The 15175-nt window shown below is 34.7% G+C and overlaps 1 protein-coding gene across 3 annotated transcripts in view; it reads left to right on the top strand.

The window, feature by feature from the left end:
* Positions 1 to 329: 329 nt before the first annotated feature.
* LOC109641818 (uncharacterized) overlaps positions 330 to 15175 on the top strand; it is a 63091-nt gene continuing 48245 nt past the window's right edge. Inside the window, exons 1-20 of one of the 3 annotated variants that reach the window (XM_069518540.1) lie at positions 331 to 595; positions 683 to 724; positions 1245 to 1301; positions 1442 to 1540; positions 2224 to 2277; positions 2676 to 3779; positions 3945 to 4043; positions 4124 to 4210; positions 4356 to 4418; positions 4510 to 4569; positions 4684 to 4719; positions 4801 to 4860; positions 4942 to 4992; positions 5075 to 5143; positions 5363 to 5419; positions 5517 to 5624; positions 5899 to 5952; positions 6175 to 6240; positions 6594 to 6647; positions 6807 to 6866. In XM_069518540.1, the coding sequence (XP_069374641.1) occupies positions 575 to 595; positions 683 to 724; positions 1245 to 1301; positions 1442 to 1540; positions 2224 to 2277; positions 2676 to 3779; positions 3945 to 4043; positions 4124 to 4210; positions 4356 to 4418; positions 4510 to 4569; positions 4684 to 4719; positions 4801 to 4860; positions 4942 to 4992; positions 5075 to 5143; positions 5363 to 5419; positions 5517 to 5624; positions 5899 to 5952; positions 6175 to 6240; positions 6594 to 6647; positions 6807 to 6866 (2301 nt within the window). In that variant the 5' untranslated portion in view covers positions 331 to 574. Of the gene's footprint in view, positions 596 to 682; positions 725 to 1244; positions 1302 to 1441; positions 1541 to 2223; positions 2278 to 2675; positions 3780 to 3944; positions 4044 to 4123; positions 4211 to 4355; positions 4419 to 4509; positions 4570 to 4683; positions 4720 to 4800; positions 4861 to 4941; positions 4993 to 5074; positions 5144 to 5362; positions 5420 to 5516; positions 5625 to 5898; positions 5953 to 6174; positions 6241 to 6593; positions 6648 to 6806; positions 6867 to 15175 lie in introns of all 3 variants that reach the window. The other 2 variants (XM_069518541.1, XM_069518542.1) reach the window with 2 other exon arrangements.

The raw sequence follows: 15175 nt of genomic DNA, 5'->3' as shown, positions 1-15175 counted from the left end.
ATGATGATCTTTATTCGATTATTCTTCGTATTACTGTTGTTATTATTATTATTATTATTATTATTATTATTATTTTTATTTATTTTTTTATTAATAGTCTAATTAGAGAGATGGACAGGGAGACAGACATAGTTAGACAGACAGACAGACAGATAAAGAGACAGATAGAGAGACAGACAGATGAAGAGACAGACAGAGAGATAGAGAGACAGACAGACAGAGAGAGACAGACAGACAGACAGATAAAGAGACAGACAGATAAAGAGACAGATAGAGAGACAGATAAAGAGACAGACAGATGAAGAGACAGACAGACAGACAGGTCTCCTCTGGTTAAGAAAGTTAAAGATCTTGAGCTGATCCTGAAGCAACGGTCGCTGCTGAGCTTTTATTTTGAAAAGCCTCCCGAGTGTCTCAGGTGTGTCGGACCCGCAGGTGATGAGTTGACGGAGTCGGAGACAAACTGATGAGAGACAAACGAAACTTCCAGATTCAGCGGATGAATCTCAGCCGAGGACTTCATTGAAGGGAACTTTATGAAACTCGTGATAAAGACACAGAAGCTGCTGGGACGATGAGAGGAGACACATCTGAGGTGAGTGAGGACAGTTGGACCGGAACCCTCGTGGCTGTGATTTGTCTCCTCTTTACTCTTCTCGTGTCTCTTCTCTATGTTTCTCAGGAGGAAGTTGCAGCAGCGACAGGAAGTTCAGGAAGACAACCTGTGAGTAATTGTCCTGTTGGGAGACAAATGTCTGAAGCTTCTTCTTCTCCTTCTTCTTCCTTCTCTGCTGCACATTCAACGTGTTGTCCTCCAACACGTCAACAAGCTTGAGTCCAGCTCACAGTGTGTCTGTCTGTGCAGCTGGAATGTGAATGAGCCAAACCCTCAGTGTCTCTGGTGTCTCTGCATCAGCTGCAGGACTGTGTACAAGTACAAGTACAAGTACAAGTATTCAGATAGTTTTTCTTACTCGACGACAGATTATTCAAAGTACAAATCAACTTTTCATATTCTGAAGAGCAGCCGTTTTTAATTTACACTAAATAAATAGTTTTTATTATATTATATTATTATTTATTGCAGCGACAAATACAATAGTTGAAAAGATGGAGAATAAATATAAATATAAATATAAACGTATATATAATAATCAAACACAATAGAACGATCAGTAAACTCGTCTTTAACAGATTTCTAACACACAGTGGGATTTGAACAATATGATGTTTTGTCTTCACAGAGAATTGTCCGGTTGCAACAGATGCTGAGAAACGCTTCTCAAAACTCCTTCACGAAGGTGGGAACCCCTCCAGGGTGTTTTTAGACTCTCCCAGTGACGATGTCTCTTTTTATCAGAGAGGTTTTATTGAGCATCGTCAGATTTCAGTTCACATTTCTAAAATGCGTCTTTGTGTATTTGGTGTTTGGTCCACGCAGGACGCTGAGCTCCTCACCGACGTCTCAGCTGCAGCTACAGACGTGACGGACGATAACCAGCGGCAACGCTCCGCACAGGTGAGGCTCAGCTCCGGACAGGTGAGGCTCAGCACCTGCAGGAAGGACACAAGGTTCAGCTCCAAAATCAAATGACACCAATTAAACACGTGAACTGGATCATTGTCACTTCACAGCTCAGAGTATTTTATCTTGGAGGATCTTCGTCCTCTTCCTCCTGCTGCACCTCCTCTCGTTTTGTTTCCTGATCAACAAAACATTCACGAGCAGTTCAGGAAGAGCTAAACCTGAAATCTGTTCAGTGTGTAGGTGTGTCTGTGTGTGAGCAGCCTGACTTGCACTTCTGTCAGTTCACTGTCGGTGAAACGACTCTGACGACGACAGCGTCACACACAGATCCTGAATCAGCTGCAGCGTCATGAGGACGTTTGCTCCGGTGGTTGATGTTTGTTCTGTCGGTTCAAATAGATAAAAAAAAAAAAAAAAAGAAAGAATCCGATTCTTTTTAACGTTGTGAGATTTTATTGTTCTGTGAAAAATAGTTGACAAGTAGAAATACAGCATCTTTTCATGCTGGTGTCAAAACTTCAATAATCCTCATGCAGGTTTCACTGGTGTCACGCTGCCTCCTCCTCACTGTTACTATGAAAAGCATTTCTTTGCTGTGTCATGGTCTAATTCTTTCATAAAGGAAAACAGGAAGTGCTTCAGAAACTTATTCAACAGTGAAATCCAACACACCTGTCTGTCCTCCTTCCTTACAGAATGGAGTCAACGTGGGTTCGGCCAGAATAAATCCATTTTATGAATATTATTTGGTACGTACTTCACAGAGCGTCTGCTTAAAACCACATGAGAACATTTCATGAGCGAGTTGCTGATATCTATGTTCTACCATCTTATGTTCTACCATCATGTGTTCTACCATCATGTGTTCTACCATCATGTGTTCTACCATCTTGTGTTCTACCATCATGTGTTCTACCATCATGTGTTCTACCATCATGTGTTCTACCATCTTATGTTCTACCATCATGTGTTCTACCATCATGTGTTCTACCATCTTGTGTTCTACCATCATGTGTTCTACCATCATGTGTTCTACCATCATGTGTTCTACCATCTTGTGTTCTACCATCATGTGTTCTACCATCTTGTGTTCTACCATCATGTGTTCTACCATCATGTGTTCTACCATCATGTGTTCTACCATCAGGAATTGGGCAGCAAAGGTCAAGTAGTGGAGAGGGAAACTTCTGAGGAAGCAAACCTGAAGACCAGCTCTGTCCCTCCTCCTCAGTTTCAGAGCTCATCTCTGGATTTTCACTCCGATGCTCACACGACGGAAAATGGAAACAAGTTTGCGGAACCTCAGAACGACCCGTTCCCGACCTTCACTCCCGGCCGTGTGGAAAACCTGTTTGATTCGCCGACATTGGCCCAGAAGGAACCTGCCAATGTTCGTCATCACAATGAAACCTTAGAGTCCCCGGACTTATTTAACGTGAACTCCACGCAAACACAGAACACCTCCGGAGCCTGGCACTCTAACAACTCGGACCCCTTTAAAGATGAGGGGCGGGACTTTCTCCAGGCTGCTAGAGGAGCAGATTCACCCCCCACAGCTCGAGCTGAGGAGGTGAACCTCTTTGAGAAACCCCCTCACGTTTCTGTGGACCCTTTCAAATCACCTCCAAACAAGCAAGAGGACCTGCTCCGGTCTTCACAGCCTAAAGTGGGGAATCCATTTTACACTGGGTCCACAGATTTGTTTCCTACTGAAAGTGGGGAACTCTTCCATGCGAGCGACAGACGAGATCCGTCGACCAAAGACAACGGCCTTTTTAAACCCAGGGACAATGTGGACGTATTTTCGTCTCCATCCACAGACACATTTGACCCATTCTCCAGCCCAATTGCAAGGAATCTATTCCAAGATGTCTCCAGTCCGGACGACCCATTTGGTACAACTCCTTTAAATCAAGACGACCCTTTCAAAGATGTTTCACATGTGACTCCAGACATCTTCCGACCACGTCCGTCAAACACACAGCCCGGCCGTGCTGTCTCTGAGGCCGGACTCTTCACACCTTCGCTCAACAGTTCATCGGAAGTGAAGCTGGACGTGCTGTCGACGCCGGATCTCTTCAGAGCGACGCCGTCAGAATCTCTTCCAGCCACCCAACCAAATTCCTCGAGCAAGTCACATGACATCATCTTGACAACGCCTCAGGGAACCAAACATGGTATTCTACATCCGACGCCCTTCAGTCAGGCCAGGAATCTGTCACCCAGTCAGTCTCCCGCAGACTTGACTCATGTACGTAAGAAAGTATCATTCAGTATGTACACAGCTGTAAAAACCAATGTTAAATACTTGTACTCAGAGTGGGCGTCCGGTGTCGCAGGATTCATCTCGAGCAATAAGACGCATTCTGATTCACACGTCTTGTGCTTTACATCTTCTTCACGATTCTACTTGCAGGTCCAGACCTTCAAACGTCCACCAAAGCCACTTCCTCGAACTCGAACACTGAGGAGAGAAAAACCCCCGAAACCAGTGCCCCCCACCCCTTCACAGCCCGTACGCAAAGACAAGAGTCGTCTGTTATTGATTTCCTGGTTCTTAAGCTTTCTGTCCTCACTCTTCTTTCTTTTCTTTAGATTGAACCTGAACCCACTGTTCCAAAAACGACTCCTAAACCAGCGTTCAGGTCGCTGCCTGTTATTCACCGCAAACCCAAGACTCCAGTACGTCGTTGAAATGAGACCTGATAAGCATGCAACGTTGTGTTGGAGGATATTTCTCTAACGATCCAATTCAAGCAATTAAAATAGTCAGGTTTATAAAACACCGCAGATGGATCCTTTGTTATTAAGTCCATTTGTTTTACAGGAAAGTAAACCAGTGAACCCTGACAACTACGTCGTCTTCGAGGACATCCTGCTCATCGGACAGGTGAGTTTTCATAACAGAAATCAATATTAGATTCTTCAGATGAATTTACAAGTATCTGTATCTATAGCTTCACTTTATTAAAATGCTGCAGGAAAGGTGTGTGGAAGACTGGCCTGAGGACAGTCCTGAACTTGACCCTGCATTCAAACCAGTAAGAAATCACTCCGAACTTTTGTTTGGCTTCAGTTTCTCACCAGCAGTTCAAAATGTTTTTCATGCAAGTGAATGTCTCAGCTCGTGAACGATATATTTGTTTTCCTTCAAGTCTGGAAAGTTCAGACTGCGGCGAGAGTCCCTGAAGGTAAGAGACAGTTTATTCCTCTAGTTAACACCGTTTGTTTTCAAGTGTAGAACAATAAAATACAGAAGCTTCAACTCTCAGGTGAAGATGGACTCTGATGGAGGAAGTGGTGAGGACCAGGACGGTTCTGGAAATCAGAAGGTAGAATCTGACTTAACTCATCAGTCAATGATTAACATTAATATATTTTACAGAAAATAACCTAACAAACATTTAAAACAGAAAAAGGACAAGAAGTTCAGAATGTCCCTTCTGTCCAGGAGAGGCTCAAAGGTAAATCAATGGAAATCCCAGCTTCTCTGCTTTGTTTGTTTGTGCACGTGTCCGAACGATGCTTCTGGTTTTTACTTTGCAGGATAAGTTTCCTGACGACACGAAAGAAGGGAAGAGCAGGACGCTACCCACCCTCCGTAGATCCTCCAAGGTAACAGTCACCGTGTCTGGAATCAAACGCACAAATCAAAGTGTTGCTAAGCATTAACACGTCCCTGCATGTGTGATCAGAAGATGCGTTAAAGTACATGAAATGTAAAATGTAAATGTGCGTCTCTACTTTCTATTGTAGAGATAGAATAGAAATAAAATAAATAAATCTGTGAACGTCTCCGTGCTTGGTTTAAAAGTGAGTGCCTCCATCTCTTAGGAACATCTTTCAGAAGAAGCAGAGAATGAAGATGAACAGAACGGGCTGGACTACAGGGTTGATTGATTTCTTTTCTTCTGATTCTCTATATTTGTGAACAGGATTAGAAAAAGTAAAATGGTTTCATAATGTTTATTTCATTTTCAATCACCAGAAGAAACCTCTGAGCAACAAAGTGAGTCGGCTGCTGAGAAGAACATCCACGGTGTCTGCAGCGCGAGAGGGAAAGAGCGCAAACGAATATTCACCTTATGAAACGAAGGTTTGTCCTCTAAGGTCCTCTGCATGTCTTTACACCGTGTTATACATGAGACGTCTTCATAACAATAATAGAAGTGTAACATTTTCCTTTTGTTTGTCTCATCTTTAACTTGTGATTCACCTTGTTACTGTTTTTGGTTTTTCAGCAGCTCAAATTATTTGGTTTTATAATTCCACGCAGGAGGAAAACTGCAGGAAGCAAATTCATTCACATCCTCACGTCAACGCATTTTAAAGGAGTAGGTTGAAAATGTACATTTTTTTATTTCTAACAGGCGACAGTGTTGGAAGACAGCGAAGCCGAGGACAGAGGACAAGCTCAACATGAGGTGAAACACTCGAGGCTTTGAAAGCTTTAGTTTCCCTGTTAAATAACGAAGCCACGAGCCAAATGTTGTTATTATTGACGCCGTGTAGTACTCGTGTAGTATTAAGATGTTGTAGAATAAAGCAGCTCATTTTGAATACAATAGAGATTCCAATGCATTTCAAGCATTTAAAGGAAAAGTAAAAGTAAAAATATTATGACGTTTTGTCTTTTGTTTCTCCAGAAGAGAAAAAACAAGATGAAAATAAAGTTTGTGCCACAAAGAGGATTCTCCATCACCATGCAGAAGGTATCAGACTTTCACTGTTTCCACCGACTTCACTTTATATCTCACAAGTTTTCAGCTGTGAAAAGTATCATGTGTCAGATTTGAGTTGAAAACACTGTCGACACTCGTCAGGAATCAGTCACTCAGACTTTATTGATGTTTAGTTATTTCCTAAAAACAAAATGTAACACAAAGAGTTTGACATGGAAACGATCAAGTACCAATACACACAATTACACACATATACACACATTTACTTCGGACACATACAAAGCAATGGCTTAACAGAGAACTGAGAAATAAAAAACACAAATATCCAAATTTCGAAATAGCAAAATATTGAAATAAGTTAATTTCAAATCTTTTTTCTACAGAGGGACGATGAAGTGAAAGGTGCGACTGGATATACTCCACAGAAAGGCTCAAAGGTGAGATCCTACATTTGAATGGGTTTAGTGTATTTATACAATATCCATGTGCTTTGATTCCTGATACAAAGACATGAGTGACAACGACATACACGAATGTAGTGACCGGGTTTTATGTCGTTCTGTAACTTTAACATTACATCGTGTAACTTGATCAAGGATGATGCGTTTGAGGATGTAGAAGAGATCAAAGGCTTCAGTCTTCAGTCAACAAGCAAGGTAAAAACAAAACGACTTTCACGAAAGTTTTCATTTGTTGTTTCGTTTTAAATCCAAAAACTTCATCGACTGAATTAATGTTTCTGACATAGTGAGGTTTTCAGAATATTTATATTTACCGCTGACTTTTTTTTAATCATATTTTAAACGACATGCTAACCTATGACTTTTTTTTAATCATATTTTAAACGACATGCTAACCTATGACTTTTTTTATCATATTTTAAACGACATGCTAACCTATGACTTTTTTATCATATTTTAAACGACATGCTAACCTATGACTTTTTTATCATAATTCGGACGACATGCTAACCTATGACTTTTTTATCATATTTTAAACGACATGCTAACCTATGACTTTTTTATCATAATTCGGACGACATACTAACCTATGACTTTTTTATCATATTTTGGACGACATGCTAAACTATGACTTTTTTATCATATTTTAAACGACATGCTAACCTATGATTTTTTTATCATATTTTGGACGACATGCTAAACTATGACTTTTTTATCAAATTTTAAACGACATGCTAACCTATGATTTTTTTATCATATTTTAAACGACATACTAACCTATGACTTTTTTATCATATTTTAAACGACATGCTAACCTATGACTTTTTCATCAAATTTTAAACGACATTCTAACCTATGACTTTTTCATCAAATTTTAAACGACATACTAACCTATGACTTTTTCATCAAATTTTAAACGACATGCTAACCTATGACTTTTTTATCAAATTTTAAACCACATGCTAACCTATGACTTTTTTATCATATTTCGGACGACATACTAACCTATGACTTTTTTATCATAATTCGGACGACATTCTAACCTATGACTTTTTTACAGAATTTCGGACGACATGCTAACCTATGACTTTTTTATCATATTTTAAACGACATGCTAACTAACCTATGACTTTTTTATCATATTTCGGACGACATACTAACCTATGACTTTTTTATCATATTTCGGACGACATGCTAACCTATGACTTTTTGATCATATTTTGGACGACATGCTAACCTATGACTTTTTTACCGAATTTCGGACGACATACTAACCTATGACTTTTTTATCATATTTCGGACGACATGCTAAACTATGACTTTTTTATCAAATTTTAAACGACATGCTAACCTATGATTTTTTTATCATATTTTAAACGACATGCTAACCTATGACTTTTTTACCGAATTTCGGACGACATACTAACCTAAGACTTTTTTATCATATTTCGGACGACATACTAACCTATGACTTTTTTATCATATTTCGGACGACATACTAACCTATGACTTTTTTACCGAATTTCGGACGACATGCTAACCTATGACTTTTTGATCATATTTCGGACGACATGCTAACCTATGACTTTTTCATCAAATTTTAAACGACATGCTAACCTATGACTTTTTTATCATATTTTAAACGACATGCTAACTAACCTATGACCTTTTTCCGAATTTCGGACGACATGCTAACCTATGACTTTTTTATCACATTTCGGACGAAATGCTAACCTATGACTTTTTGATCATATTTCGGACGACATGCTAACCTATGACTTTTTGATCATATTTCGGACGACATGCTAACCTATGACTTTTTTATCATATTTCGGACGACATACTAACCTATGACTTTTTTATCATATTTCGGACGACATACTAACCTTTGACTTTTTTATTGAATTTCGGACGACATGCTAACCTATGACTTTTTTTTATCATATTTTAAACGACATACTAACCTATGACTTTTTTATCATAATTCGGACGACATGCTAACCTATGACTTTTTCATCAAATTTTAAACGACATGCTAACCTATGACTTTTTTATCATATTTCGGACGACATGCTAACCTATGACTTTTTTATCATAATTCGGACGACATGCTAACCTATGACTTTTTTATCATATTTTAAACGACATGCTAACCTATGACTTTTTTACCGAATTTCGGACGACATACTAACCTATGACTTTTTTATTGAATTTCGGACGACATGCTAACCTATGACTTTTTCATCAAATTTTAAACGACATGCTAACCTATGACTTTTTTATCATATTTCAAACGACATACTAACCTATGACTTTTTTATCATATTTCGGACGACATACTAACCTATGACTTTTTTATTGAATTTCAGACAACATGCTAACCTATGACTTTTTTATCATATTTCGGACGACATACTAACCTATGACTTTTTTATCATATTTCGGACGACATGCTAACCTATGACTTTTTTATCATATTTTAAACGACATATTATCCTATGACTTTTTTATCATATTTTAAACGACATACTAACCTATGACTTTTTTATCATAATTCGGACGACATGCTAACCTATGACTTTTTCATCAAATTTTAAACGACATGCTAACCTATGACTTTTTTATCATAATTCGGACGACATTCTAACCTATGACTTTTTTACTGAATTTCGGACGACATGCTAACCTATGACTTTTTCATCAAATTTTAAACGACATGCTAACCTATGACTTTTTTATCATATTTCGGACGACATGCTAAACTATGACTTTTTTATCAAATTTTAAACGACATACTAACCTATGACTTTTTTATTGAATTTCGGACGACATGCTAACCTATGACTTTTTTATCATATTTCGGACGACATACTAACCTATGACTTTTTTATCATAATTCGGACGACATTCTAACCTATGACTTTTTGATCATATTTTGGACGACATGCTAAACTATGACTTTTTTATCATATTTTAAACGACATGCTAACCTATGATTTTTTTATCATATTTTAAACGACATGCTAACCTATGACTTTTTTATCATATTTCGGACGACATACTAACCTATGACTTTTTTATCATATTTCGGACGACATACTAACCTATGACTTTTTTATTGAATTTCGGACGACATGCTAACCTATGACTTTTTTATCATAATTCGGACGACATGCTAACCTATGACTTTTTTATCATATTTCGGACGACATGCTAACCTATGACTTTTTTATCATAATTCGGACGACATGCTAACCTATGACTTTTTTATCATATTTTAAACGACATGCTAACTAACCTATGACTTTTTTACCGAATTTCGGACGACATGCTAACCTATGACTTTTTGATCATATTTCGGACGACATGCTAACCTATGACTTTTTCATCAAATTTTAAACGACATGCTAACCTATGACTTTTTTATCATATTTTAAACGACATGCTAACTAACCTATGACTTTTTTACCGAATTTCGGACGACATGCTAACCTATGACTTTTTTATCACATTTCGGACGAAATGCTAACCTATGACTTTTTGATCATATTTCGGACGACATGCTAACCTATGACTTTTTTATCATATTTTAAACGACATGCTAACCTATGACTTTTTTATCATATTTTAAACGACATGCTAACCTATGACTTTTTGATCATATTTCGGACGACATGCTAACCTATGACTTTTTCATCAAATTTTAAACGACATACTAACCTATGACTTTTTTATCATATTTTAAACGACATGCTAAACTATGACTTTTTTATCAAATTTTAAACGACATGCTAACCTATGACTTTTTTATCATATTTCGGACGACATACTAACCTATGACTTTTTTATTGAATTTCGGACGACATACTAACCTATGACTTTTTTATCATATTTTAAACGACATACTAACCTATGACTTTTTTATCATAATTCGGACGACATGCTAACCTATGACTTTTTTATCATATTTTAAACGACATGCTAACTAACCTATGACTTTTTTACCGAATTTCGGACGACATACTAACCTATGACTTTTTCATCAAATTTTAAACGACATGCTAACCTATGACTTTTTTATCATATTTCGGACGACATGCTAACCTATGACTTTTTTATCATATTTCAGACGACATACTAACCTATGACTTTTTTATTGAATTTCGGACGACATACTAACCTATGACTTTTTTATTGAATTTCAGACGACATGCTAACCTATGACTTTTTTATCATATTTCGGACGACATACTAACCTATGACTTTTTTATTGAATTTCGGACGACATACTAACCTATGACTTTTTTTATCATAATTTAAACGACATGCTAACCTATGACTTTTTTATCATATTTCGGACGACATGCTAAACTATGACTTTTTTATCAAATTTTAAACGACATGCTAACCTATGACTTTTTTACCGAATTTCGGACAACATACTAACCTATGACTTTTTTATTGAATTTCGGACGACATGCTAACCTATGACTTTTTCATCAAATTTTAAACGACATGCTAACCTATGACTTTTTTATCAAATTTTAAACGACATGCTAACCTATGACTTTTTTATTGAATTTCGGACGACATACTAACCTATGACTTTTTTATTGAATTTCAGACGACATACTAACATATGACTTTTTTATCATATTTTAAACGACATGCTAACCTATGACTTTTTTATCATATTTTAAACGACATGCTAACCTATGACTTTTTGATCATATTTCGGACGACATGCTAACCTATGACTTTTTCATCAAATTTTAAACGACATGCTAACCTATGACTTTTTTATCATATTTTAAACGACATACTAACCTATGACTTTTTTATCATATTTCGGACGACATGCTAAACTATGACTTTTTTATCAAATTTTAAACGACATGCTAACCTATGACTTTTTTACCGAATTTCGGACGACATACTAACCTATGACTTTTTCATCAAATTTTAAACGACATGCTAACCTATGACTTTTTTATCATAATTCGGACGACATACTAACCTATGACTTTTTTATCATATTTCGGACGACATGCTAACCTATGACTTTTTTATCATATTTTGGACGACATGCTAAACTATGACTTTTTTATCAAATTTTAAACGACATGCTAACCTATGACTTTTTTATCATATTTCAGACGACATACTAACCTATGACTTTTTCATCATATTTTAAACGACATACTAACCTATGACTTTTTTTTATCATATTTTAAACGACATGCTAACCTATGACTTTTTTATCTAATTTTAAACGACATGGTAACAACCTATGACTTTTTACAACAACACGCTCTTTTTTTTATTGAATTTTGAAAAGCTGTCATTTGAAATAAAGGTAAGTGACACCATTATATAAAAGCGAGAATTCATCTCCTGGAAGTCATATTTATACAGATTGGCAACAAATATCTTCATTTTGAAATTTATTGAACAATTTGCAAAGTAATTCAAGTATACAAATCGCTGGACTCTACACCAAAAAGAGAATTGCTTCTTCAGACAGTGAGTTAATTCATTGATGGAGTCTTTCCATCACTGGTACACATCGTCTGGTGGATCACAAATCCCCGATTCGTGGCTGGCATGTGTCCGGGTAATCTTCTCAGTGTCCTTTGGAGGATGTCTTCAGGGTTAGGAGGATGTCTCTAAATATCTAATTTCTCTGTTATGTCTAACTATCTCTATTATCTGTATAAATATCGCTAATATCTCTAATTCTCTAATATCTCTTTAAATATCTCTAATAGCTCTAATTATCTCTTTTATCTCTATTATCTCTATCATCTCTAATATCTCTATAATCTCTATTATCTCTAATTATCTCTAATATCTCTATCTCTAATTTTCTCTAATTATCTCTATTATCTCTTATCTCTAATTATCTCTATTATCTCTAATATCTCTAATTATCTCTAATATCTCTATTATCTCTAATTAACTCTATTATCTCTAATTATCTCTATTATCTCTAATTATCTCTATGATCTCTAATTATCTCTAATATCTCTATCTCTAATTTTCTCTAATTATCTCTATTATCTCTTATCTCTAATTAACTCTATTATCTCTAATTATCTCTAATTATCTCTATTATCTCTAATTATCTCTAATTAACTCTATTATCTCTAATTATCTCTAATTATCTCTATTATCTCTAATATCTCTATTATCTCTATTATCTCTAATTAACTCTATTATCTCTAATATCTCTATTATCTCTATTATCTCTAATTAACTCTATTATCTCTAATTAACTCTAATATCTCTATCTCTAATTATCTCTATTATCTCTAATTAACTCTATTATCTCTAATTATCTCTAATTATCTCTATTATCTCTAATATCTCTATTATCTCTAACTAACTCTATTATCTCTAATTAACTCTATTATCTCTAATTATCTCAATTATCTCTAATATCTCTATTATCTCTATTATCTCTAATTAACTCTATTATCTCTAATATCTCTATCTCTAATTATCTCTAATTACCTCTATTATCTCTTATCTCTATTATCTTTTATCTCTAATTATCTCTAATTATCTCTATTATCTCTAATTATCTCTAATTATCTCTATTATCTCTAATATCTCTATTATCTCTAATTATCTCTATGATCTCTAATTATCTCTAATATCTCTATCTCTAATTTTCTCTAAATATCTCTATTATCTCTTATCTCTAATTAACTCTATTATCTCTATTATCTCTAATTATCTCTATTATCTCTAATTATCTCTAATTATCTCTATAATCTCTATTATCTCTAATTAACTCTATTATCTCTAATTATCTCTAATTATCTCTATTATCTCTAATATCTCTATTATCTCTATTATCTCTAATTAACTCTATTATCTCTAATTAACTCTAATATCTCTATCTCTAATTTTCTCTAATTATCTCTATTATCTCTATTATCTCTAATTAACTCTATTATCTCTAATTATCTCTAATTATCTCTATTATCTCTAATATCTCTATTATCTCTAATTAACTCTATTATCTCTAATTAACTCTATTATCTCTAATTATCTCAATTATCTCTAATATCTCTATTATCTCTATTATCTCTAATTATCTCTATTATCTCTTTTATCTATATTATCTCCAAATATCTCTAATTATCTCTATTATCTCTTTTATCTCTAATATCTCTATCTCTAATATCTCTATCTCTAATTATCTCTAATTATCTCTAATTACCTCTATTATCTCTTATCTCTATTATCTTTTATCTCTAATTATCTCTAATATCTCTATTATCTCTAATTATCTCTTTTATCTCTATTATCTCTAATTATCTCTATTATCTCTTTTATCTATATTATCTCCAAATATCTCTAATTATCTCTATTATCTCTTTTATCTCTAATATCTCTATTATCTCTGATATCTCGATTATCTCTATTATCTCTAATTCTTTATAATCTCTATTTATCATATTTCAAAACATGAAACAAAGTCATAGGTTAGTATGTCGTTTAAAATATGATAAAAAAGTCATAGGTTAGTATGTCGTTTCAAATTCGAAAAAAAAAGTCATAGGTTAGCATGTCGTTTAAAATATGATGAAAAAGTCATAGGTTAGTATGTCGTTGAAAATATGATAAAAAAGTCATAGGTTAGTATGTCGTTTAAAATATGATAAAAAAGTCATAGGTTAGTATGTCGTCCGAAATTTGATAAAAAAGTCATAGGTTAGTATGTCGTTTAAAATATGATAAAAAAGTCATAGGTTAGTATGTCGTTTAAATTATGATAAAAAAAGTCATAGGTTAGCATGTCGTCCGAAATATGATGAAAAAGTCATAGGTTAGTATGTCGTCCGAAATATGATAAAAAAGTCATAGGTTAGTATGTCGTTGAAATTATGATAAAAAAGTCATAGGTTAGCATGTCGTTTAAAATATGATAAAAAAGTCATAGGTTAGTATGTCGTTGAAAATTTGATAAAAAAGTCATAGGTTAGTATGTCGTTTGAAATATGATAAAAAAGTCATAGGTTAGCATGTCGTCCGAAATATGCTGAAAAAGTCATAGGTTAGTATGTCGTTGAAAATATGATAAAAAAGTCATATGTTAATATGTCGTTTAAATTATGATAAAAAAAGTCATAGGTTAGCATGTCGTTTAAATTATGATAAAAAAAGTCATAGGTTAGTATGTCGTCCGAAATATGATAAAAAAGTCATAGGTTAGTATGTCGTTTAAAATATGATGAAAAAGTCATAGGTTAGTATGTCGTTGAAAATATGATAAAAAAGTCATAGGTTAGTATGTCGTTTAAATTATGATAAACAAAGTCATAGGTTAGCATGTCATTTAAAATATGATGAAAAAGTCATAGGTTAGCATGTCGTCCGAAATATGATGAAAAAGTCATAGGTTAGTATGTCGTCCGAAATATGATAAAAAAGTCATAGGTTAGTATGTCGTCCGAAATATGATGAAAAAGTCATAGGTTAGTATGTCGTTGAAA

This window comes from Paralichthys olivaceus, chromosome 22 (assembly GCF_024713975.1).
Source record: "Paralichthys olivaceus isolate ysfri-2021 chromosome 22, ASM2471397v2, whole genome shotgun sequence".
In the NCBI taxonomy this organism is placed as follows: Eukaryota; Metazoa; Chordata; class Actinopteri; order Pleuronectiformes; family Paralichthyidae; genus Paralichthys; species Paralichthys olivaceus.
This window is presented reverse-complemented; position numbering and strand designations above follow the sequence as displayed.